Here is a 24,396-nt window from a genome sequence, read left to right as displayed (position 1 = left end):
ATTTTTATTATATTGCAGCTGTCAAAACAGTGGTAGAAAGAACTAGATTTAACAGAATGGGCAGTGGCAGGCACTTTTATTTAGATGCACAATATGTCCCAGAGAATTTTACCTGTCTCTCCAGCTAACAGAGATGATACTCTGAAATACGTAGCGAAAAGAGGCTGTATGCAGGCAAAGTCAGAGCAAAGGAAGACAAAGATAACCTTTTTATCTTTGGTGACCAGAACGCCATTTATCACAAAGTTAATGTGAACATATTTGGTATTCTCTTCAGCCATAAATAGGCCAGACACTTGAAAACTCACTATCAACAGCTTCATGCAGGCATTTGCTAATCACTTTCAATACCATTGCTTCTAGTAAAACAAGCTGAGCATTTAAGCAAATGCCCCTCTTTTGGGCATCTCTAGTGAAGGAAACCTGAATGTCCTTCTTTTCCCTTTCTGCTTCCTGTTTCTACTTCCTCATCCTATTTTTATGTTCACTACAGTATTTTCAGATAAGCCTTGCTTTATCTTCTGCTTTATCTATGATCTGAAGTCTTGCTTTATGGGTACCGCCTACTGACAGAGAATACAGTTCAAAATGGTTTCCTGCAAATAACTGTTAGAGCTGAAAGAGCCAGGGTCTCTCAATTTGGGCCCCAAAGCTCTCAATCTGCAGGAGAAAGTCTATGTATTAACATACTCCAAAATATAGACATTTAAGAAAAATACTGTCAATTTCAGGATAACCAAAAATCAACAAATCTCTGTCTTCTAAGTTATCAAAAACTGCCTCTGCTGTTCCTTTCAAAAGTACGCATAGTGGTCATTAAATAAACGGCTTTGTAAAAAAGTAGTTTCTATCTTTTTTTTTTTAAGAGAAAAGTTCTAAAAAGAAAAGTCTGGTTGTGGAAAGCCAATGCATTTTCAAATGAATGACACAAGTTCACGTGGAACAATGTCCTTGGGGTCACACCCACAGCAAACAAAGCGGGAAGCAGAAAAAAACCCAACTGAGACACGTTAGCAGTCCTGGACTAAAATGTGGCCTTGGCCATGTGCACTTCTTTTAAAATGCAAATATATCTGGAAATGGGATGTGGGGCCAATTATTTATTTATAGTTTAACAGGATTTAGTTTAATATTAGACAAAAGAAGAAAAAATCAACTGTTTTCTCCCAAACATGTAAAAATTTTGCAGAAGAGCAAAGGGAATTCTGATTTGATGGAGGGGGAAGAGAGGCCAGCATTTCTGAGGAAATCCAGGCAGAAACTGAAAAGGAAAACTTAAATCCACCAGAACTCGTTGCCCACTGCAGCATTCTGTCCAGGGCGTGGTAGTACCTCAGGCCCCTCTAACACCTGTGTCTTAGATTCCCAGAAACCATAATGGCAGTACCAGCAATACAGAGGGATGGCTTCTGTGGGCCAGTCTGAGAAAGGACAACGACCATCCCTCAGAACATCAATTCAATGAAAATTAGTTTCCAAATTCCAAGATTCTGATTCATAAAAGCTCTCCTGGGACATAACCCATTAAAGGACTGGGGATTCTAAACCTGGAATCTGTGTCAAAAATAAGTTCTCTTAAAGGAAGTAGCCATGGATGTGTGTGGGAGTTCTTTGTCAGTTACTGAACACAGCTCCACCTGCTACAGTGGAAATCTGGAGAGAACCAGAGTCAGATGCACTGCAAGTGGGTGGGCTGTGCTCTGGACACAGAGAATACCCTCCGGAGCGAGGCAGCTGGACGGTTCTAACCACATGCTGAACAGCAAGGCTCTGGTTAAATTAGGATCTGTCTGCAGAACAGAATACAAAGCAGACATAAATACTACAGAAGACTATTTAATGTCCTGGAAAAATGCTGTGGACGTGAAAAGTCCAATGTACAGCGTAATCTTACTTCTGCAAGTGTAAAAAAAAAAAAAAAGTGTTGCCTGCCATTCTAGCTCAAGAAGGATCAAGCCTACGGGCCACTGCAGTTACCCATAGAGTGCGCAGTGAGAGGAGCTCAGGATGGAGAAAAACAGGAAACATTCTGGGCTCTGGATATCCTGGCCCATAGGTAATTAAGATGCATATCCAAGGAATCACTTCACTGACCTCAGATTCTTGCACCTTCCCACATATAGGAAAGCACTAAAATCTTCATCATGAGATGTCTGGTTATTACTAGGAGTAATCTTTTGATACTTGATTATATGTTTTTCTCAGCAAAAAAGTTTACCTATCCTCATTTTATTGGCATTCTCTTCTCTAGCTCCCTTGTCTTTGCTTTTATTTTTTCCAGAAGTATTTTAAAATTCTTGTTACTATTGCAGAGGATCATATTTTAAATTCTTTTTTTCTGATATGACTACACTAAATACCATTTTTTGGTTTGATTAATTTGGTAACAAAGCAGTCTTTAGATGATTCCAATTATGTAAATATTTTTCCTAGATATTCTCCTCTTGGTGGTATTATCTCTTAAATAATTAGATGAGGCTACCTCCCAGGCTATAGGCCTTAATATAGTCACTTAATAAAAATTAGCTCATAACTTTTTTTGTTTTGCATTTTTCTTTCAGTGAACATAAAAAAAAAGAATAAAAAACAATCACACACATCAACCCAAGGTACATATAAAAAGAGACTGGTGGTAGTTGGATTATTGATAATTTGAGATTTCTTTAAGCTTTTCTGCCTTTTTCAAAACTTTGACAATAAAAGGAAATTGGGGGAAAATATATGAGTTAGTGGACTCTGGTAACAAAGAGAAGGGGGAAACATTATTTTTTCATCTGCCATATATCACTAATTAAAATCTACGGTGTTACAGAAATACTTACTCGGCCATGAGTTTGGCTATGCGGTGACAGTCGTTCTTGTCATAAAACCAGATACTGTATATTGACACTTGAAAAACAAACAAAAAAAAAGATAAGGAGAAATGAGGTTTCAGTACTTGAGTATATGGCAGTAATATATTATTGCCACAAAATGTCACAGAATCTACCATCAGACCCTCAAACTGTTAACAGTTCCTCTAAAGAAAAAAAAAACCTCCCCACAAAATGTTTAATAAATTAATAAAGTTGGGCCAGGTAAAGTATACAGACAGTTGGTTTTAGACATCATTATCAGATCTCATTGAGTTTAAGATGACACTAAACTATAAGATTCATTATTATTTTATGTATTCAGATCAGATCAGATCAGATCAGTCGCTCAGTCGTGTCCGACTCTTTGTGACCCCATGAATCGCAGCACGCCAGGCCTCCCTGTCCATCACCAACTCCCAGAGTTCACTGAGACTCACGTCCATCGAGTCAGTGATGCCATCCAGCCATCTCATCCTCTGTCGTTCCCTTCTTCTCCTGCCCCCAATCCCTCCCAGCATCAGAGTCTTTTCCAATGAGTCAACTCTTCGCATGAGGAGCAAGGGAAAAATGCTGCCAATTAAACTAGGAGTTTCGAGGTGGCACATTAGTAAAGACTCTGCCTGCCAATGCAGGAGACACAAGAGAACATCAAACACTAGTGCTGGATCCCTGGGCCAGGAAGATTCCCTGCCTGGAATAGGAAATGGCAACCCATTCCAGTATTTTCGCCTGGAAAATTCCATGGACAGAGGAGTCTGGCAGGCTACAGTCCGTAGGGTTGCAAAGAGTTGGACACGACTCTGCGATTAAGATACACACGACAAACTAAGAAACAACACTGATTGTGTGGAAAGGGTACGGTGTCTACCATTCCAGTAAATAAGGAATGCTGTTCTTCCCTGCTGCAGCGCCCCCACGGTGAGTGCTAAGGGAAATTCAGGATGGAGACAAACAGGAAACTATGTGCTCTGGATACTATGGCCCTCGATGGCTGTATATCTAAGATGCCCACCTAAGGAATAATTTCAATGAGCCCAGTCATCTTCCCGCACAGAAAAAAGCACAAAAATCACTAACCTGAAGTATCTGTTTTTTTTGTGAATAGCAGTAATATTTCGATGTTTGACCACATGTTTTCAGCAAAAACTCCTATACACCCTGGCTCCTCCCTCATCTCTTCACAGCATTCTTCAGAGTTATCTGAGGCTATCCCCTAGGCCTTAGTTCTCAGAAAAGTCTCCGAATAAAATTTAACCTTTACCTTTTAGGTTTTATTTTTCTTCACTTGGTCACTAACTGCAAAATGCCTTCCAAATTGACAGTCAAATGTGGAGAGAAAAATTAGTGAAAATCACATTAAACCACATTCCAAAACCAAACACCAGAATCTTTGAGTCTCTTGAAATTTAAAAATATAAAATTAATACCATGTTACGGTAAAACAAAGCTTTAAAAACAAACACCCACCCCAGAACCTTCTATGATCAACTCTACTCACACTTGAAATGGACGTGCCCAGGTTGAGCTCCATACCACACTTCTTTTCCAATCTTTTATTCCTAATATGGTGATCACGGCTAAGAAAGCTCCCCAAAACAGTGGTAAATAATAAACAACGAGGTCCTACTGTATAGAACTATATTCAATATCCTGAGATAAGCCAGGATATATTAAAAACAATAGGATATGTAAAAAAGAATACAGAAAAGAATGCATATATGTGTATAACTGACTCACTTTGCCAAACAGCAGAAATTAACACAACACTGTAAATCAACTATACTTCAATAAAAACAGAGAAAAACCTGGTGGATGGATAGATTGAACTGTATTATAAAGAATATAAAACTGCTGTAAATACTTCTTGAATATATTTTTACTTTTACTTTTTTATACAATTTTAAAGGTTACTTTCCATTTATAGTTAGTACAATTTTGGCTAGATTGTCTGTGTTTTACATATAAATACTTCTTGCATAAGGAGGACCCTTATTGCCAAGTTCAGGCTTAAATTGAATAAAGTAGGGAAAACCACTAGACCATCAGGTATGACCTAAATCAAATCCCTTATGATTATACAGCGGAATTGAGAAATAGATTTAAGGGACTAGATCTGATAGACAGAGTGCCTGATTAACTATGGATGGAGGTTTGTGACATGGTACAGGAGGCAGGGATCAAGACCATTCCCAAGAAAAAGAAATGCAAAAAAGCAAAATGGCTTTCTGAAGAAGCCTTATAAATAGCTGTGAAAAGAAGAGAAGCGAAAAGCAAAGGAGAAAAGGAAAGATATACCCATTTGAATGCAGAGTTCCAAAGAATAGCCAGGAGAGATAAGAAAGCCTTCCTCAGTGATCAGTGCAGAGAAATAAAAGGAAAACAATAGAATGGTAAAGACTAAAGATCCATTCAAGAAAATTAGAGATACCAAGGGAACATTTCATGCAAAGATAGGCTCATATGGACAGAAATGGTATGGACCCAACAGAAACAGAAGATATTAAGAAGAGGTGGCAAGAATACACAGAAGAACTGTACAAAAAAGATCTTCACGACCCAGATAATCACGATGGTGTGATCACTGACCTAGAGCCAGACATCCTGGAATGTGAAGTCAAGTGGGCCTTAGAAAGCATCACTACGAACAAAGCTAGTGGAGGTGATGGAATTCCAGTTGAGCTCTTTCAAATCCTGAAAGATGAGGCTGTGAAAGTGCTGCACTCAATATGCCAGCAAATTGGAAAACTCAGCAGTGGCCACAGGACTGGAAAAGGTCAGTTTTCATTCCAATCCCAAAGAAAGGCAATGCCAAAGAATGCTCAAACTACCGCACAATCGCACTCATCTCACACGCTAGTAAAGTAATGCTCAAAATTCTCCAAGCCAGGCTTCAGCAATATGTGAACAATGCGTGAACTTCCAGATGTTCAAGCTGGTTTTAGAAAAGGCAGAGGAACCAGAGATCAAATTGCCAACATCCGCTGGATCATGGAAAAAGCAAGAGAGTTCCAGAAAAACACCTATTTCTGCTTTATTGACTATGTCAAAGCTTTGAAACTGTGTGGATCACCAGAAACTGGAAAATTCTGAAACAGATAGGAATACCAGACCACCTAACCTGCCTCTTGAGAAATCTGTATGCAGGTCAGGAAGCAACAGTTAGAGCTGGACATGGAACAGACTGGTTCCAAATAGGAAAAGGAGTACGTCAAGGCTGTATATTGTCACCCTGCTTATTTAACTTCTATGCGGAGTACATCATGAGAAACGCTGGGCTGGAAGAAGCACAAGCTGGAATCAAGATGCTGGGAGAAATATCAATAATCTCAGATAAGCAGATGATATCACCCTTATGGCAGAAAGTGAAGAAGAACTCAAGAGCCTCTTGATGAAAGTGAAAGAGGACAGTGAAAAAGTTGGCTTAAAGCTCAACATTTAGAAAACTAAGATCATGGCATCCAGTCCCATCATTTCATGGCAGACAGATGGGGAAACAGTGTCAGACTTTATTTTCTTGGGCTCTAACATCACTGCAGATAGTGACTGCAGCCATGAAATTAAAAGACGCTTGCTTACTCCTTGGAAGGAAAGTTACGACCAACCTAGATGGCATATTAAAAAGCAGAGACATTACTTTGCTAACAAAGGTCCGTCTAGTCAAGGCTATGGTTTTTCCAGTAGTCGTGTGTGGATGTGAGAGTTGGACTATGAAGAAGGCTGAGTGCTGAAGAATTGATGCTTTTGAACTGTGGTGTTGGAGAAGACTCTTGAGAGTCACCTGGACTGCAAGGAGATCCAACCAGTCCATCCTAAAGGAGCTCAATTCTGGGTGTTCATTGGAAGGACTGATGTTGAAGCTGAAACTCCAATACTTTGGCCACCCGATGTGAAGAGCTGACTCCTTGAAAAGACCCTGATGCTGGGAAAGATTGAAGGCAGGAGGAGAAGTGGATGACAGAAGATGAGATGGCTGGATGGCATCACCAACTCAATGGACATGAATTTGAATAAACTCCGGGAGTTGGTGATGGACAGGGAGGCCTTGCATGCTGCAGTCTATGGGGTCACAAAGAATCACACATAACTGAGTGACTGAACTGAACTGAGACCATAATTGAGTGACTGAACTGAACTGAGACCAGAAATACTGAAAACATAAGTCAAAGTAAACACATGGACAGGCATGGCTCATCTCTATCCCAGGCTGCATTCTATTTCATATGGCTCTGGCACAAGAAGGGTAGGTATGCTTTTATTTTAAACTTTCAGTTTTGAAACAATTGTAACTTCATACATATTGTAAAAAAAGAAACAGAGATGCTGTGTGCCCTTTATTTCTTCCAATGGTAACATTTTGTAAAATTGTAACATAATATCACAGCCAGACTATTGACATGGATACAATCAAGATACAGAACATTCCTATTGCCATAGATATTCCTGTTGCCCTTTTATGGCCACACCCATCTCCCTTGGTACCCCTCCCCCATCTCTGACCTCTGACAAACACCCTGATCTCTGTATTTCATACTATAATGTTGCCAGTTTGAGAAATGTATTACAAATGGAATCACAGAGGATGCAACTTCTTGAGACTGACTTTTCTGACTCAATGTAACTCTCTGGATATTCATCTACAGCTGTTAGTTGCATCAAAAGTTTGCTCCTATTTTTTGCTTAGTAGTATTTCTTGGTGTGGATGTACCAGTTTATTTAACCATTTATGCACTGAAGGTCATCTGCAGTGCTTCCACTTTGGGGCTATCATGCATAAGGCTGCTATGTTTGTGTACAGGTTTTTGTGAACCTAAGTTTTCATTTTTCTGGGTTAAATGTCCAAAAGAATAGTTACTGAGTCACAGTAGTTGCATGTTTAAAAAAAAACGGTTACACTGTTTTCCAGTTTTATATTCCTGCCAACAATGGATGAGCCATCTAGTCTCTCCGCTCCTTGCCAGCATTTGCTGTTCTATTTTTAATTTTACGCATTCTGATAGGTGTGTAGTGGTATCTCATGGTGGTTTTAATTTACATTTCCCTAATGACTAATAATACAGAATGTCTTTTCACGTGCTTGTCATCTATATATCCTCTTTAATTAAATGTCTATTCATGTCTTTTGCCCCAAAGGATTGTTTTCTAAACTGTTCAGTTGAGAATTCTTCATATATTCAAGAAACCAATTCTTTGTCAGATGTGGTTTGAAAATATTTTCTCTTTTGTCAATAGCAAAGTCCAATTTATGAGTTATGCCTTCTGTGGATTTCAAGTCTAAAAACTCTTTGCTGACCCCTAGTAGATCGGACTGGGGCTCTGAAAAGACTCCATTTATGGCAATTACACACAATCATCTTTCTCTAATATGCCTCTTCTGACCTGGCTAAAGAACACACAAAATACAAGAGACCAAATACAAAAGACACCAATTTTTCTCTAATGGACACAAGGATGATATGCAATACATCAGGCTCAGAGAGGAACATACAACATTTTGAGGGCGCTAAGCAGAGGCATTTAAGTTTTCATAGAGGGGTGTGTAAATCAAACTCTTAGGAAAGAATTCCATATCAATAATCAAAATAAGTCCAAAATAAGAGCTGTCGACTTACTCTGACAAATCTTTACCTAAAGTCCCACTCTCTTTCCTTTGCAGAAATACACTATATTAGATAGAAATAAGATGCACATTTTCCACATTTGTGCATTATCAAATAAACTGCCAAAAAAGAGTCAAACACTTTCAAAGGCATGCTGCAGAAGAAACAGAGATAGGGAAGCCATAATGATAGCTTAATGGGTAAAGGATAAGAGTCACACTCAATTCTGCCAAAAGCAGACATGCAGAGGTTCAGACACGCATCCAAGAATCAGCTCTGTCTGCCAACATATCAGATGATCAGTGCATGCAACTGGCAAGGAGGCCCAGGGAGCTGCCACTGAGCCTGTCACTGTCACTGTGAGCAAAGACAGACAAGTTCACCAGAGAGCTAAAACCATGGAAGACCTTGTCTCCACACCAAAGCCAAGTACTCTTCCCTCAAGGGAACTTACACTCTAAGGCCCAACATATTCTGCCAACCATCTGCTTGCTAAAACATCCTGAAATAATTTTCCTTGATTAATTATGCCACAGAGGATTTAGACATTTGGCAATACAGTATAATTTTGCTATGGTAAATAACAATGGCATCATCTTTTGTACGTGGCTTTTCTGAAGATGAAAGCAAACTATTCAGTTACTGGACACCCACCACATATCGTGGCTGTTAACCATTGTCCCAATTAGTCACGCTGTCCCTGAAGAGTTAGCGGGTGTGACAGGACATTTAAATAACTTTATGTTGTACTTCCATAAAAAATATCAAAATGCAGAAAAGCATATTCAAAATTAACTGTTTCCCTTGCTTCTCAAATGACAGCCCTCTTCTTTTGAACATATGAAAAGTGCAACTGACAAAGATCAAAGTTGTTGGATTATTTAATGCTGAGAAATTTTCAAAAGCTGAAGGGCAAGTCATCTGTTTCCCTGGAGAGTCCTGTTTGAAGATTCAGCAGCCAATTATGATCTGATGTTATACCTCATTCTGCTTCTCATCAGGAGTGGTGTATGACACACACGAGGTCAAGAAAATCCAAATTAATTTGGAGCCCTTACAAAATCCCTTGAGACTTCTAGCAATCTGGTAAAATGTCACTAAAACAGAGCTGGGGACCACTTTCACGCACGTGCTGCCTTTTTGACTCATTTATTAGTTACATCTGACCTACTTTCTAAAAGGATCTGAGGTGGCTGGAGATTTTCTCAGTATGCTGCCAAGCTGAAAACGGGGTTTGATAAAGCTTTTGGCAATGGTGTTATGACTTATAACATTTGTGAAGATGGCACCAACAAATGTCCTCTAGACCAGGAAACAAACACAACAAAATGTACTTTGAACATAACCAGAAATATTTACTGTGGAATAAGGAAGACTCTTCTGATAACAAAAGGACTGTAAGAATAGAATAGATGACATATACATAAGCATGCCCTGACAACTGAAAACACAAACGCTTTGACAGACCATTTCCTTTAAGATAAGAAGAAGCCTGGTGGCTCCATAGCAATATCAAAAGGTTGGGAAAGAGACAGAGGAGAAAGTCTCTGGGGTGGAGGTTAGAATACACACATACAGGTGAAAAGTTACTGAGCCAAAGACTGCTGGACCTGGGATTACAGCACAACAGTGTGCCAGTTGGCAAACAGGCAGGTGAGGAAACGCTGTGAATCATAAGCAAGGCTGCTAAGCGTAACCGGGTTGTAGCAGCAGCTTAACTTTTTGGGGCCAAAGAGTAGACATACTTAAACACCACTGAACACTAACATGGCAGAAAAAGAGCTCACTTTCTAAAGTTTAAATTATGTCTATTTAGTAAACATTGATTAAAAGACTTCTTCCAGGAAATTAAAAATGCTATTCTGCAAGCTCTTTAGTTTATTTTTAAATATGGTACTCTTCTCTAAATCAAGTCCAAAAATATTTACCAGCAACACTGCTTCCACAGTTCCTTTTAACCGTAATTTCAGTATAGGATTCAGACATATGAAATGACCACTAAACTTTTTGGAGGACTAGGAAAATAAAACCCAAGAATATCACAAGTGACGATTCCTATTTATAAACTTTTTACTCTGTAATGATGGGTAACCCTGAATAAAACAGTGAGTCATACTAGGATTTCACCTCTTTTAGGATTTATCGTCACTATAGCCGCATAGCACTTGCCATGAATAGAGCACACATGGTCAACTTTTAAAATCTTTACAACTAAGATAATAATAATAAATGATAAAAATTGCTTTCACCTGAAAACACTACTGGGGAGAGGAGGGGAAGCCAGTAATTGGGCATAATGAAAAGAATCTGTTTTGGAAATTCTCCACTGTTCACAGACTCAAGTTAACAAGAAGGTACCCGATGGAGGCTCTACTGGAACACTAAGTAGTGACCTACAACAGCTAGGAAGCATTAAAGGTTTTTGATATCTCTGACCTAACAGCGTCACCAGATCAACCCCGGAGTCCAAGTCACTGTTTTCATGGTGTTTTACCTCTTCCGTCTACGTTATGTGACAACAGCAAGGCTCTTTCTTTATCTTGGTTCAGAAGGCCAGACGAATGCAGCGCCAAAGATTTCTTCCTCTTACGCTGATTGCAGAATCATACCAGCCGCAGCTGCTGCTGCTGATGGGGGAAGACTGCCTGCCTCTCTTCAGGCTACGTAAGAAGCAGTGTGTACTGGATTCAAAGATCACAAAGTATGGGCTGTGGAACTTTAGAAACTGTTCATAAAGTCGTCTTTTAGCCTGGTGGTAGAACTCAGGTAGAACTCAGAATTACTTGAGTTGCCAAACTGTAAAATTACTCTTGCAAGGAAATTTCCTGTATTGTGCTTTTAAGTTTGAAGATTTGCACCAAATGCCAACAGCCACCGAGCATCTCTACTGCTCTTGCCCTTGAACCGAGAAAGGCCAAGCAGAGACCAAGAAAAACACACGTACACACTACAATATTTCTTCTAATAAAACTTACCATTTGGCAGCTACATTTTCAACGCTATGGAAATGAATCTCCCTGCTTTTTCTAGTGATCTAATTTTAATTAAAAATGCTCTGTATCAAGAGACTGATGCTCGATATAAAGGAAAAGTGACAAGTGAAGCGGAAATGAAGGGGTACTTCACACAGATTTTTGGAGGTAAGTTCTTTCAAAATATTAAACAGTGATAAGATTTTTATTTCCAATTGTTCCCGGTGTGGTGATCTGCTGTTGCTGTTAAGCTGGTTACAGGGTGTCTATGCCTTAAGGTCCCCTCTCTTCTCACATCAAACTTTATTCTGTCCTTAGACAAGTGTGTGATGGTGGTTTTAGCTAAAAGAGAAGTGATTATTCTACTCTGTGTGCATGTTAGACCTGATATCTCATAATTAATTCACAAGTATATATACATATATATACAACAAATTCCAGGTTACCATGTTAACCCTGGAAGATACCCACAGAAATGAAAATGAAAGTACCCGACACTGATCTTGGGGGAAAGCACCTTCTAAGAGAAACATACTTAGTGAGGTTTTGTTGTTTGTAGCCAGTGCTCATCAAATGCTTGAAGGAATAGTGGATAATATGAAGCACGATTTCCTTTCTATGGAGATAAGTGTTCCTGTGGTAAGATCAGAAATGTGAAGATCTTATAGTTACTTTTTCAGAGGCCCGTTGCTATATGGATGACTACTTTAGTACCACTTACTGAACTGGAGAAAACATTCTTCTCAGCATTCTTTTTAGATGAGATAGAAGAGATTTTAAAACTACTGACCCAATTATTTCATTGAATCCATTTACTCCTAAGTTTTGTTACACTGTTTTTTTCCAGGAAATTGTCTATATAATCCAAATTTTAAACTTCTGTGCAAAAAGTTCTTTACAGTGGTTTTTTATTCTCTATCCTTAGTTGCTGTATTATATATATATAGTATATGTTATTCCTAATATTGCCATTTATGTCTCTCCTTCTCTTTTTCCTGTTGGATCAATCAGGTCATAGGGGAAAGCTTTTGTTTTGTTGATCTGCTCTATTGCTAATATTGATAGATAGATCATATTGCTAATATGATCTATCTGCTCATATTCCTACCTATGTATGATAATTTTAATAAAAATTCTATACATACTTGAAAATAATGCAAATTCTTGAACTGCTAGAAGCAGGGTTTTTTCCTTTGTCCATTAAACCAAGTCTAACTGTGTTGTTTAAATATCCCATAACCTTAGTAAATTATCTGCCTTATCTGTCAATTACTGAGGTGGTCTGTTTATATTTCCCACTATAATTATGGATTTTAAACATTTGATGTGTAATGCTGATAAATACAAGGTATGTATCAGTTTAGAACTGTTTTTTTCTTGTAGGCAATTTACTTCTTTTGTCATTATGGGATAACTTTTATTCCTGATGTTTCCTACCTCAGATTCTATGACATGTGATTAACACAGCTACATCAGTCTTGTTTGGCTAATAGTTACCTGACATATATCATCCTATTCTTTTACTTTCAACTTTTCCTGGCTTTGGAGTTTTACGCTTTTTGAAAACAGCATTACTGGCAAATTCTGTATCTATCCGACCTCAGAATCTCCTTTAACTGTCAAGTAAGGTTCACTTAACATTTGTTTCCGTTACTGGTTTATTTGTTTCTGCCATTTTCTTAGAACTGGGCTATTCCCCATAGTTTCTATTTACTTTTCTCCCATCTCAAACTGTACTGGTTTAAAATTAAGACACCCTATTTCTGTTCTGCAGTGATTACCCTGAATCTTTTGATCAAAACATAGCTTGACTTACAAGTCTATTGGTCATCAATTTATCTACCCTCACCTCAGTCTTTGTAATTTTTTGGTTTGGAAAGTTTTTATCTTATACTGCTGTCTGGTATTTTTGCTTTACCTTTTTAATACCTCTACTCAAGCTAGGCATTTTATTTTTTTATACAGTCAATGCTTATTTTGTTTTACTGTTGCTTAAACCTAATTACTTCTGTATTCAATTTTCTTCTTTCTGAACTATAGCCTTTACAGCTGCACTGGTAAAAATAAATTAACTAAACTAAATTAAGAACTTATAGTTAAAAACATAGTTGTACTAGGCACATTTCAAGGGTTCAATAGCTACCATACAGTACTGCTTTGGAGCACATATGACAAAGGTCTGCTGGAGTTAACTTCTGTTTTTGTTGAAAAATGTCTTAGTTTGCTCTCTTGAATTACTAAATTGATGGTTAATTGTATTTTTTTCCTTTAGTACTTGAAAATAAAATTCCTTTGTCTTCTAAACTCAGTAGCTGCAATCAAATATGCTGTCAGTCTAACTGACGCTCTTCCTAAATAACAGATCTCAACAGTTTGGCTGTTTACGTCTTTGCCTTTGATCCAGGTCTCTATTTATTTTGCCATGTGTCCAAGTCTGTATTTATTTCTATTTATTTTGCTTGAGGCCTTATTTTATTGCCTAAATCCGAGACTTATGTCTTTCATGGATTCTGGAAAATTCTGAGTTATAATCTCCTCAAATATTCCCTCTTAAAAAAAAAAATTCACCCTCTACATATTTTATCATTCTGAAATTCTTCTCTGTCATATGTTAAACTTTCTAAGACTTTCCAACCCTTTGCTCTCTGTCAAACTTTCCATTTTTCCCCTTTCTGGACTGCATCCTGGATAATTTCCTCAGATGTCTCTTCCAGGTACCCAATTCTCTTTTCAGTCTTTATAATTAAATGTTAAATCAGGTAGAGAGTTTACCTCAACAACTAAAATTTTAATTTCTTAAAGTTTTACTTAGCTATTTTTCAAATCTACCTGTCACTTTATTTTATAATCTACATCTGATATTCTTATCCATTAAAGTCTCTAACTGATCATATCATTAACCAAAATTTCTGGGAAGGGCTGGCTGTTTGTTTTACCATATGCTTTACCGACTGTGAATTATGTCTTTGTATTTATTGTAATTTTTGGACCCTGGGGCTTACCAGTAAGATCCTGGGGCAATTTTGATTAAGAATATTCTCTCCAAAAAAGTTTTGCATTTGCTTTTGCCAAGTGTTCTAGAGTATTCAACAGGTGAGAATCAATTTTATGTTAATTTTTTGGCCTGGGTAAGAAATTACACCAAATGAATATTATAACTTGAACCTCAAATCTGAAATATGAGAGGCCTCTGGCTATAATTTTTAGGGGGGAAATCTTCCCTCTAGTTCATAGCACAGACTGAAGTAGATAAGCTTGCCTGTCATCTCCCTAGGTTGATAGGCTGATATCTTCCTAATTTACTAATATACAACTCATTAGGGGACCTGGATAATAAAGTCTTTAAGATCTTTCACTAATAAGACCACTTGGTTTAAGTCCAAGACAGAGACACAGTCTATAATATTTTAATTTGTAAGTGCCTGATAACTTACCTTTACATATATGATGCTTTCTTAAGCAGGTCAGATCAGTGGTTTAAGTGATTTACCCAGTTACAGTTGGGAAAATGGCAAAGCCTAGAATAGAATTCTTTTCTGCAAATTAAATTCTACTGCAAAGAGTGTTACCATGGCAAACCCACCCTCAGGGATATCTTCTGCAGCCCTTGCATCTAGAAATCATTTGTAAATTTTAAAAAGAAATGATTAAATGAGAGGCATACAAATTTAAAGGTGCCCAAGTATGTTTCTGCATGGATCTATGCTTCAGAACTCTGGTGTCCAATACGGTAGCCACTAGTCTTATATGGCTATTTAAATGCAAACTGATTAAATAAACTTTACAAATCTGTTTTTTCTTGGCTGCACCAGCCACATTTTAAGTGTTCCACAGTCACATGTGGCTGACCAGTGACTGCTATATGGGACAGTATCGATAGAGAGCATTTCCATCATCACAGAGTCCACAGGACAGCACTGCTCTAGAGAGTGGACTGATGAAATAAGTTATTTTACTGTTGTAGCAAAGTAGAAAGAACATTTGTTTTGAAGCTCAAGAGAGACCTAGATTTGACTTCTGCCTGTTACTTATAAACTTTGTTGACTCTTGAGCAAGTTTCTTAACTTCTCTGGGACTCTTGTTTCCTCATCTGTAAGTGGGGAATCAGAAATCAGGTGCTGGGAATATAATTTTCGCTTAGTAAGTACAGAATCTGCAGTCTCCTCAACCCTTATTGGGGTCTTATGGCTGGCAAAAGGTATAAAAATAAACTGTTTCCAAAAGGTGCAAGAGAATCACCAAACCTAAACTTCTGGCAGGTGCAAGCATTTCCTTTCTAAGCTTTTACCTTTCTCTTGGGATGGTGAGTGGGGTGTTAAAAAAAAACTAGGGAATTCCTGGCAATCCAGGGGTTAGGACCCTGTGATCTCACTGCTGTGGGTCTGAATTTCATCCTTGACCGGAGAACTAAGATCCTACAAGCCACTCAGTGCATGCCCCCCTACCCCCCAAAAAAGTTAGAACTGGAAAAAGTTATAGCTCAATATTCTGTCAACTCTAAAAATTGATTTAAGAGAAAGAGGCTGGATCTGAGGGTATAGCTGGAATACAATGGGTCAGGTGTCTTGGTGGTATTTCCCACGAGAAAATGACAGAAGAACAGCTACAGAAGCATGTATAATTACCTGTATACACATCAGACACTAATTAACTTTTTATTTAAAGATCAAATCCCTAAACAATTCAGTAGCTTGCTGACCTGACAAGACTACTTGTCAGGTCTAAGACTAGGGAGACAAAACATACTCCGCAGAGGCTTTAATACTCTCAGAATCACTTTATGCTGCCCTGTCACTTCTCCCCAGTACAAAAAGGCCTCTAAATACTTTCCCCAAGTTCTTCTTCTAGATTATTTCTCATATATCCACAGTATTGTTCTTGACCTTTTCAGGCTTTTCTCTGGCTTAAAACCAAACTGATGTGCTCTTGAATATCTAATTAGCAATACCAGAAACTGTTAGGCCCTTAAGAAATAATTCAGTGCCTCAATTAACAGAGAAGCGGAATGATCTAGGTTAAATGACTCTTATGTTTAACTAAGGAAACCTTTGTTTCAACCTTCTGTTGAAAATCTTTCTACAATAAATATCATTAGTGCACTGTCCCCCTCAAGAATATTCTAATTAACATAAGAAACACTTCTGATGGTTTAAGGTCTTATCATTACAGCAAATCAATCTATGACACTATAGTGTGGTAAAACTTATAGTACTGATCCCAAGTAACACATGAGAAATTTGCTAGATTTTCACAAAATAAAACATTAGCCTTTTCCCTTTACAATTTGCCTTCATTTCTTCCATACATGGACTATAGAAATATTTACAGATATTTTAGGCTCTGATTGGTTACATTTTGGTTAATCAACACACTAGAAATGAACTACACTCCAATAAAAATTAATATAAAAAACTTTTTGGTTAATCATGGTTCATTTTTATTTGTGTTATCTTGCACTTCAACTTCATAGGTAACTTTACTTGTTCAATACAACTCATTTCAGGCTTATGCTAAATGGTAATTAAGTCCATGGGCCTCTGATAATTTCCCCTACTGACTACTTTACTCGGAGAGGGCAATGGCATCCCATTCCAGTACTCTTGCCTGGAAAATCCCATGGACGGAGGAGCCTGGTAGGCTGCAGTCCCCAGGCTCCCTAAGAGTCAGACACGACTGAGTAACTTCACTTTCACTTTTCACTTTCATGCACTGGAGAAGGAAATGGCAACCCACTGCAGTGTTCTTGCCTGGAGAATCCCAGGGATGGGGGAGCCTGGTGGGCTGCCGTCTATGGGGTTGCACAGGGTCAGACATGACTGAAGTGACTTGGCGGCAGCAGCAGCAGACTACTTTACTAATCAAACTTATATTAGAGGCAACAGCTAGATTAAGTTTTCAGGTAATAAAAACAGAATTAACCCAATTTTCCTTAAATAAAAAATTGGATCTGCACTGCTTTGCAGACTTTCCCCTTTAACAGAATAGTCAGCATAAAAAAACAGCTATTTGAAGTAATTCTTACTGTTAATAATAGTTTAAATAAATCCATCCATTCAAACTAAGAGAGAGAATTATCTGGACAAATTGTTTACTAAAAATTCAAGAGATAGATTTTATTTTGCTTAAAAGTGAGCTAGGGAGAAGAATTTGGGGCTTTTAGTTTCAACAAAGATTTGTCACTTCTCATTCAGGGAGTGAAAAGATGCATACTTTCTAGGAGTTTTTTTTTAAACATGTTCTATTGAAGACATTCCCCCAATACTAGTTACCTCGCACTCAAGTGAAATTCATACTTTTAGGTTTTAAGTTAGAAGCCAAGCCTCTCCAGCAGCCTCCTCAGATGATGGCTGCAGCACAGTCCCCTTACCAGAATAACCAGGGCTGACATTCCTACCAGCAAAGCCAGACAAATTGTCTGTCTTCTGTTCCCAAACACTCATATCTCCAATCCCATGTTGAAATACAAGAACCAGGTGTACTTTTTAGTATTTATTTCTTAAAAAGGCCACTCTGGCTTTGCTGACTATACCCAACCATTTTTCATGTCTTAAAATGCCTGAAAGGACCCTGGACTAGGAAGCAGCAAAAAGGGTTATAATCCTCTCTCTCCAACCGAGCAGCGGCCGCTCACCTGAGTCTCAGCTGACTTAATGGCCTGTCTACCCTAAAAGTTATTATACTATTGATGTTAAAGTACAATAGCTCTTGGCCCTGCACTTGTACCCAACACTCAACTAAATAAACAGACTGAAAAATACCACAATCAGGGCAAAGACAGTCCTTTTTTTGTGCACAGAAATAGTAGTATCTGTCTTTAAGTTCTTTTGCTCAGTGGCATCAGTTCAGTTCAGTTCAGTCGCTCATCATGTGAGACTCTTTGCGACCCCATGAATCGTAGCATGCCAGGCATGGGCAGCCAATAACACATATTACAACAAAAACAAAGGGTGAAATTTATTTTCATAGAACAAATAGTAGAAATATAATGTAATATAATTATATAGAATAATATAGTTAACTATTACTAAAATAATAAGTTACTGTATACAAAGAGTGTTTCAATTTTAGAAGTTCAATTCAAAAGCTCTGATCTTAGCAAGAGACTCACTTATTACCAAGCGTATAGACCATAGTTTTTATTGTACCCTGAATTTCCAAGAATACTGTGCTGACAGAAACTAAAGTCACTCAATTAAGCAGCAAACACATGAACTATAATTAACAGATAGATACTCACAACTTGCATTTCTGTACAGAAGAAATGGTTCGTGGAGCTGAAATTCCAAATCTTTATTTACTGGTTCAACTAGATTGTGCATATTCAGTCGATTCACAATGGTGAAACCATGGTAAGGTGAAGCTGACCTTAGATTTAATAGAAGAAAAAAAAAAGTAGTCATTAAATTTGCTGAAATATTATCTACTTTTTAGTTCCATTTTAAAGAATGAATGGAATATTGCATTATATAATATTATTAGCACTCAAAATCATAAACAAAAAATTTAAGTCAGATCATACCCCTCCCCATCTCAGGAGCTTTCAAGGACTGTCCCTCAGAATAAAGGCCAAGGTCTTAACTAAGGCCACCCACCCAAGGCCTTAAGTGATATGTGCCCCCCTGACTTCAACGCCTGTGCCTCTTCCCTGTTCTTCCTGCTCCAGCCACACTGGACTCCTTACCATTCTTCCTATAGGTATGTTTCTACCTAAAGACCTCTGTCTGGGCTACTTGCCCAGAATCTACAGTTATCTCATTTCCCACAAGCCTCTGTTCAAATGTCCCATTCTCACTGAGGCCTGCTACAGAACTACCCTTTTCAATGCTACCAAGCTCAATACCTCTAACCCTTCTCTCTTTTTCCACACCACGATTTTTTGTGTTTACCATCCTTCTCCACTAAACTGTACCATGCAAATAGGATTCTTCTTTTTTTCAGGTAAGTACCAAGAGAGCCATATAGTAGATATTTAGTGAATATACGCTCAATAAAAATATCATTTATTTTAAATATGGTACAGGACTGGTTACAATAATTATTGCCCACCATCACAATGATTTTGCTTATATCAAATGGGAGAACTATGGAGAGACTTGAGCTAGTAAGAAAATGTTTTGAATCCTACAAGAAACATCTTGGTTCCCATGTCAGGGTGATCCAGCACATGATCCTTCAGGTACTTCTCACTTGTATACGGAATATTTGTGTTAATGGGAGAGGTTTTAGAACTCTATTCTCCAGATTAGGAAACAAGCTTAGGATGATTCAGGCCTGCACCCTAAGTCACACAAATAATAACCAGGATTCAGCTTTTAGGTTTTCTGATTCCAAATCCATGCTTCTTCTATGCTAAGGTCTCTCCAAAGGGACATTCTGACATCTGGTATATATTTATCCATTTCATCCACAACATGTTCCCACATTTCCCAAACAGAGTCTCACTGGTCTCCTTTTATTGGAATCAATACAAGTGGAAGCTTCCATAAATTTTATTAAATCAAGTCAGTCACTAAACTAAATTTCATTTTCTGTAATTTGGTGAATCCACGCTGTTACAATAAGGCCAGGAAAGTGCTTTCCAAGTACCAAGGTTCTAATAATAGTTGAAGAGCTTCTAGAGATTTATATTGGTAATGAATATTACCAGGTAAAAGTCTTTTTTTTTTTTAAAAGGAGAAAGATGAGTAACAGGGAACAAAATGTCAAAAAGAAAGAGTAACATTAAATCACTTAAAAGGAAGAAAAAAATCAGTGTTTTTTAGACAAGATCTCAAAGGTGCACAACACAATTTAGAAGAATATTTGACAAATTCTTGTTGCAATCCATAAATAATTTACCACACACACACACACACACACACGAAAAGAACCAGTATCAGTTCTTTTCGTGTGTGTATGTGTATCAGTAATCCTGCTGAGTTTCCTAAGCTTTAGAAACCAAGAAAAGGCATCTATCTCAATCAGAGCGAGAGTTAAGAGGGATCCAGGAAAACAAGAAACTCCAATGACTAACATATCTCTGTTTTCCTAATATGGGGGAAGGAGAAAGGCATCTGCTTTAGATTCATTCATTACTACAAAATGTTTTCTATTTTGCTAGGTTCCTAAATAAGTTCTGTTTGATTCTGAATCACAGGAACTGTCAAAAAAGGGACATTACTTGGTTAAGATTTCACAGCAAGGGATGGATGAATACTTGGAAGGGTCAAGCAGGAAGGTTCCAAACACAAATTACAATAGGGCTGAATCACTCTACATGACATTGTTCACCATCAAATTAAAAAAAAATAATACTTTTTTAAAAAGCTTACCTTCGATATACAAATAAGGTCCCTTCTATATCAGTCTTCTCCTGTAACAGACAATGAGTCAATTAGTTTTTCCCCCCATAATCTAACCACAAGTTGTCACAGTGGAAAAGTACTTCACATTTAAGATCAACTTATTTATTTTAAAATTAATTAATTAATGCATGTTAATTGATATGCAATGTTCTATCCAGCAACATGCCTATATCTACAGTAACTTTTCTTTTCTTTTTTAAAATGTAAAGGAGAAAAATATCTAGAATTAGCTTTCATTTTTTAAAACTAAAATGTTTTAGCCAAATTTCTTAATTTTAAAGTCAACGTCCATATACAGTCATTACTTCACCTTTAAAGTTTATCAGTTAGTAGGAAAAAAAAAAAAGAAATTTTATCTTACAGGACACTGTTTCATCACTTGGGAGATTCTGGCATATTTTCACGAGCAGCAAATTTTGTGATTAGTTAAGAACTACTGTCAAACACAATGAGTTTGTTATTCTTAGAACTTTGTTGAAGAATCACGAATACTGAAATTATACTTAGTATAATTTGTATAGTTCTTACAAATAATTTTAAACTTTTTTTTAGCTTAAAGTAAACGTTTGATTAAGAAAGTACAATTCATCATCTTTCATTTGCTGTGACAAGAGTGTATTTAGGTTTTAAATAGTTACAATTTTTAAAAAAAAAAAAAGAAAAAAAATTAGTCTACAGTTCACAGCCCAGATAGGATCTAAATAGTTTAATGCAATCAGCAAACTATTAGTAAACTTAAATGTTAGTCATATAGAATTGAATTTGGTGGGATGAAAAAAAGAACTTTAAAAGATATTTACCATCTTGATTTCTAACTTAAACATCATCATGGAATTTTTCCTTATGTATTTCTTGCCTTTCAAACTTTATTAATGTAAGAAATTGGTAATCACTTGCTTCACAATGAAAGAAAACTTACCCAAATAAACAATTGTGTAAAGTTACAAATCACTGCCATGATACAAATGAATAATAGCAGTTTAGTTTTCAATTCAGGTTATTTCAGCTTGTATTTCATTCAGCTTGTATTTAAAGAAGAATGGCACAATTAAAATTCCAAAATATTGGAAGTCTGTGACAAACTAGAAATAAAAGCTTGTCAGTAATAAGCTCATGCCCCAAATATTCACCATCTGTCTGCAATCCACACTCCAAAATGTTATGTACAGCAAGAAAAGAACAATGGTCCAAACAATTTAAACTAAAGTAATATCTAGTAAAACAGTCACACTTAAAAAAAAAAAAATCTATAATTTTGTTCTATGTGGCTTGCCATACCTCCTTCTATTCCAGGGGGTGAAGGAAAGATGATACAAAGTAAAGCAATATGACTTTGAAAACTCTCCGCATCTGATTTAACTGTTTATAAATGTGAAATGATTTTTCACAAAATTAATGATTAAATATAACCCATGTATCTGCATTATGTTGCAAAGGATATATTATAATAATCTTTCCATTTTGTTAGTACAAGGACTTCAATTCTTATTGAAACGTGAATGTGAATCATTAATTCAATCCAACAAACATTTACAGATTATTTTTTAAATAAAGCCTATATAGCTAAATGAGTTAATCAAGAAGATTCATATTTTTAAGGGAAATGATGTTACGTTTATTTATTTATATTTTATTTAGCCACTTGGGTGGCTTGTTAGATCTTAGTTCCCCGACCAAGGATGGAACTCTGGAGTAGAAGCGGGGAGTCCTAACCACTGGACAACCAGGGAAGTCTCGAAATTCTGACATGTAAACAACCACCGAAGCTTCAAACCGGCTAACAAATCAGTGAACTAACTGAATGTAACTTTTCGCAACCTCTCTCGTGCAAAAAAGGCAAAAAGTCTGATGCGAGCATTCAGAGGTGACATCACCAGCAGCATACCTGAAACAAACACGAGGTCTCTTATCCAAAGGTTTCAAGGTAACAAAATTAACAAGCAAGCCCTTTTCCTAAGTGCCTTGAAATCTTTTCCAAACTCTGGAAACACAGTGTAGTTTGATAAATGCGGGACTTATCCCCACCCTCTCGCCTTTCCAAGAACTGAAACTAATTGGATTTCAAGCTTTAAATCCTAATAACCTCTGCGAAGGGGGTTCTGATTTATCTGTTGGGGGGAGAGGGGTGTTTACTTTATAGATTATGTATATATAATTTATCTAACAACTCTCAAAGCTTCAGACAATCTTACAGGCGTCGTTCTGACTCCATCAGTCTCATATCCTCCAACACACCTGCAAAGAAGGCAGGTCGCCCACATCCTCGAACTGGACCCCTGGAGACTAACCCTTCTTCAACCCTCCCCTATATCAGCTTTCCCCCCGGATGTTTGGACCTACTTCCCTCTCTCCTCTCACCCAATCCCCAGCGGCGCCGACACCTCTCAGGCGCCGGCCAGGCTCTCCTCCAGTCCCTGGCCTCGCCTCCGCCACCCTGGCCTCCCGCATCGCCCCCTACCCAGCTCGGTCGGCGCGGCCCCTTTAAGAAGCGGCGGCTGGGAGAGCAACTTCAGCGGCCTGGCTGTACTCACCCACTGGTTGGCCTTGGGGCAGAAGGTGTACAGTGCGACCTGGCCCGTGAGGTCTGCGATGCTGGTGATGTAGGGGTCGTGTTGCTTCAGGGCCGCTAAGCTCATCTCTTGCCCAGCTCGACTCAGCGACTCCATCTTGAATTCCGGAGCCGAGCCCCTCTGGCGGGGCGGAGTCGAGGACAGGAAGGTGCCATGGAGGCAAAGTTCCCCCAGCTGCGTCAGCGCCCTCAATTTCCGCCTATCCACCGGGCCTCGCGGCCGGGCGGTACGGCAGCTATTATGCTCCGCTGAACCCACGCCCGAGGCGCCGGGTTCCGGTGTCGTCGGGTTCCGGTGTCATCAGGTCCCAGTGGACTGAAGGTGTGAGGTGGCGTCCGCCGCCGCGTGGCGGAGCAAAAAGGCCTGGGCGCTGGTTCTTCTTTTCCGCGGGCTGAAAGGTACCGGCGCTCGGAACAAGGCTGCTCTGGAGATTTCTCACCGTTCCTGCCGTATTAGTTTCCTGCGGCCGCAGACTGGAAACCTAGCTGCGTCAAGGCAGGGCTCCACCGGCGATTTAGAAAACAGAAAAGCGGGGAGAAACGGGGTGGGGGTGGGGGAACCTCGGAAAGTACCCCAGATCTCAGATCTATTAGTGTTTTTATAAAGGAAGTTTTTGAAAAAGCCAAACTAGCCCGTCTGTAACTACACGGAAATGTCTTTTGTTGTCAACTTATTTTCTTCCTCTGAATCCCACGAAAATCTTTATCCAGTTTTGGAAAGAACCCGTGAAAACTTGTTTGCCGTGCATCGTTTAAAGCTTTAAAACGGTAACTCATCCTTTTAGCAAACATCTGCTTAATATTTTAAGACATTTTAAAAGAGCCAGTTACTAGCTAAAGAGTAAAACAAGGCGTGGAAGATAAAGGGAACTCTGCACCCACTCCCCCGCCCCCTCCCCCGGTTTGTTATAAAAAACCTTTTTTTATACTGAAAAGATAACCGAGAGGTGTCTGTGGCGGCCCAGTGGTTTACTCCACCCTTCCAGTGCATGGGGTGTAGGTTGAATTTTTTTTGCCTGAAAAAAACTATTGACTGTAATAGTTGTATTGTTTATGATT

At 38.2% G+C, this 24,396-nt stretch overlaps 1 protein-coding gene across 1 annotated transcript in view; it reads right to left on the bottom strand.

The window, feature by feature from the left end:
• Nucleotides 1-23,874, bottom strand: part of DCP1A (decapping mRNA 1A) — a 45,960-nt gene extending 22,086 nt beyond the window's left edge. The window contains exons 1-4 of the mRNA XM_061396678.1: nt 23,300-23,874; nt 20,736-20,776; nt 18,662-18,789; nt 2,823-2,889 (exon numbers count right to left, since the gene is read on the bottom strand). Coding sequence (XP_061252662.1) covers nt 2,823-2,889; nt 18,662-18,789; nt 20,736-20,776; nt 23,300-23,434 — 371 coding nt within the window. The 5' untranslated portion in view covers nt 23,435-23,874. The remainder of the gene's footprint in view (nt 1-2,822; nt 2,890-18,661; nt 18,790-20,735; nt 20,777-23,299) is intronic.
• Between the last annotated feature and the right edge of the window lie 522 nt (nt 23,875-24,396).

Source organism: Bos javanicus, chromosome 22, assembly GCF_032452875.1.
Source record: "Bos javanicus breed banteng chromosome 22, ARS-OSU_banteng_1.0, whole genome shotgun sequence".
NCBI lineage: Eukaryota > Metazoa > Chordata > Mammalia > Artiodactyla > Bovidae > Bos > Bos javanicus.
The sequence above is the reverse complement of the archived record's forward strand: the minus strand, read 5'-3'. Positions and strand labels throughout refer to the sequence as shown.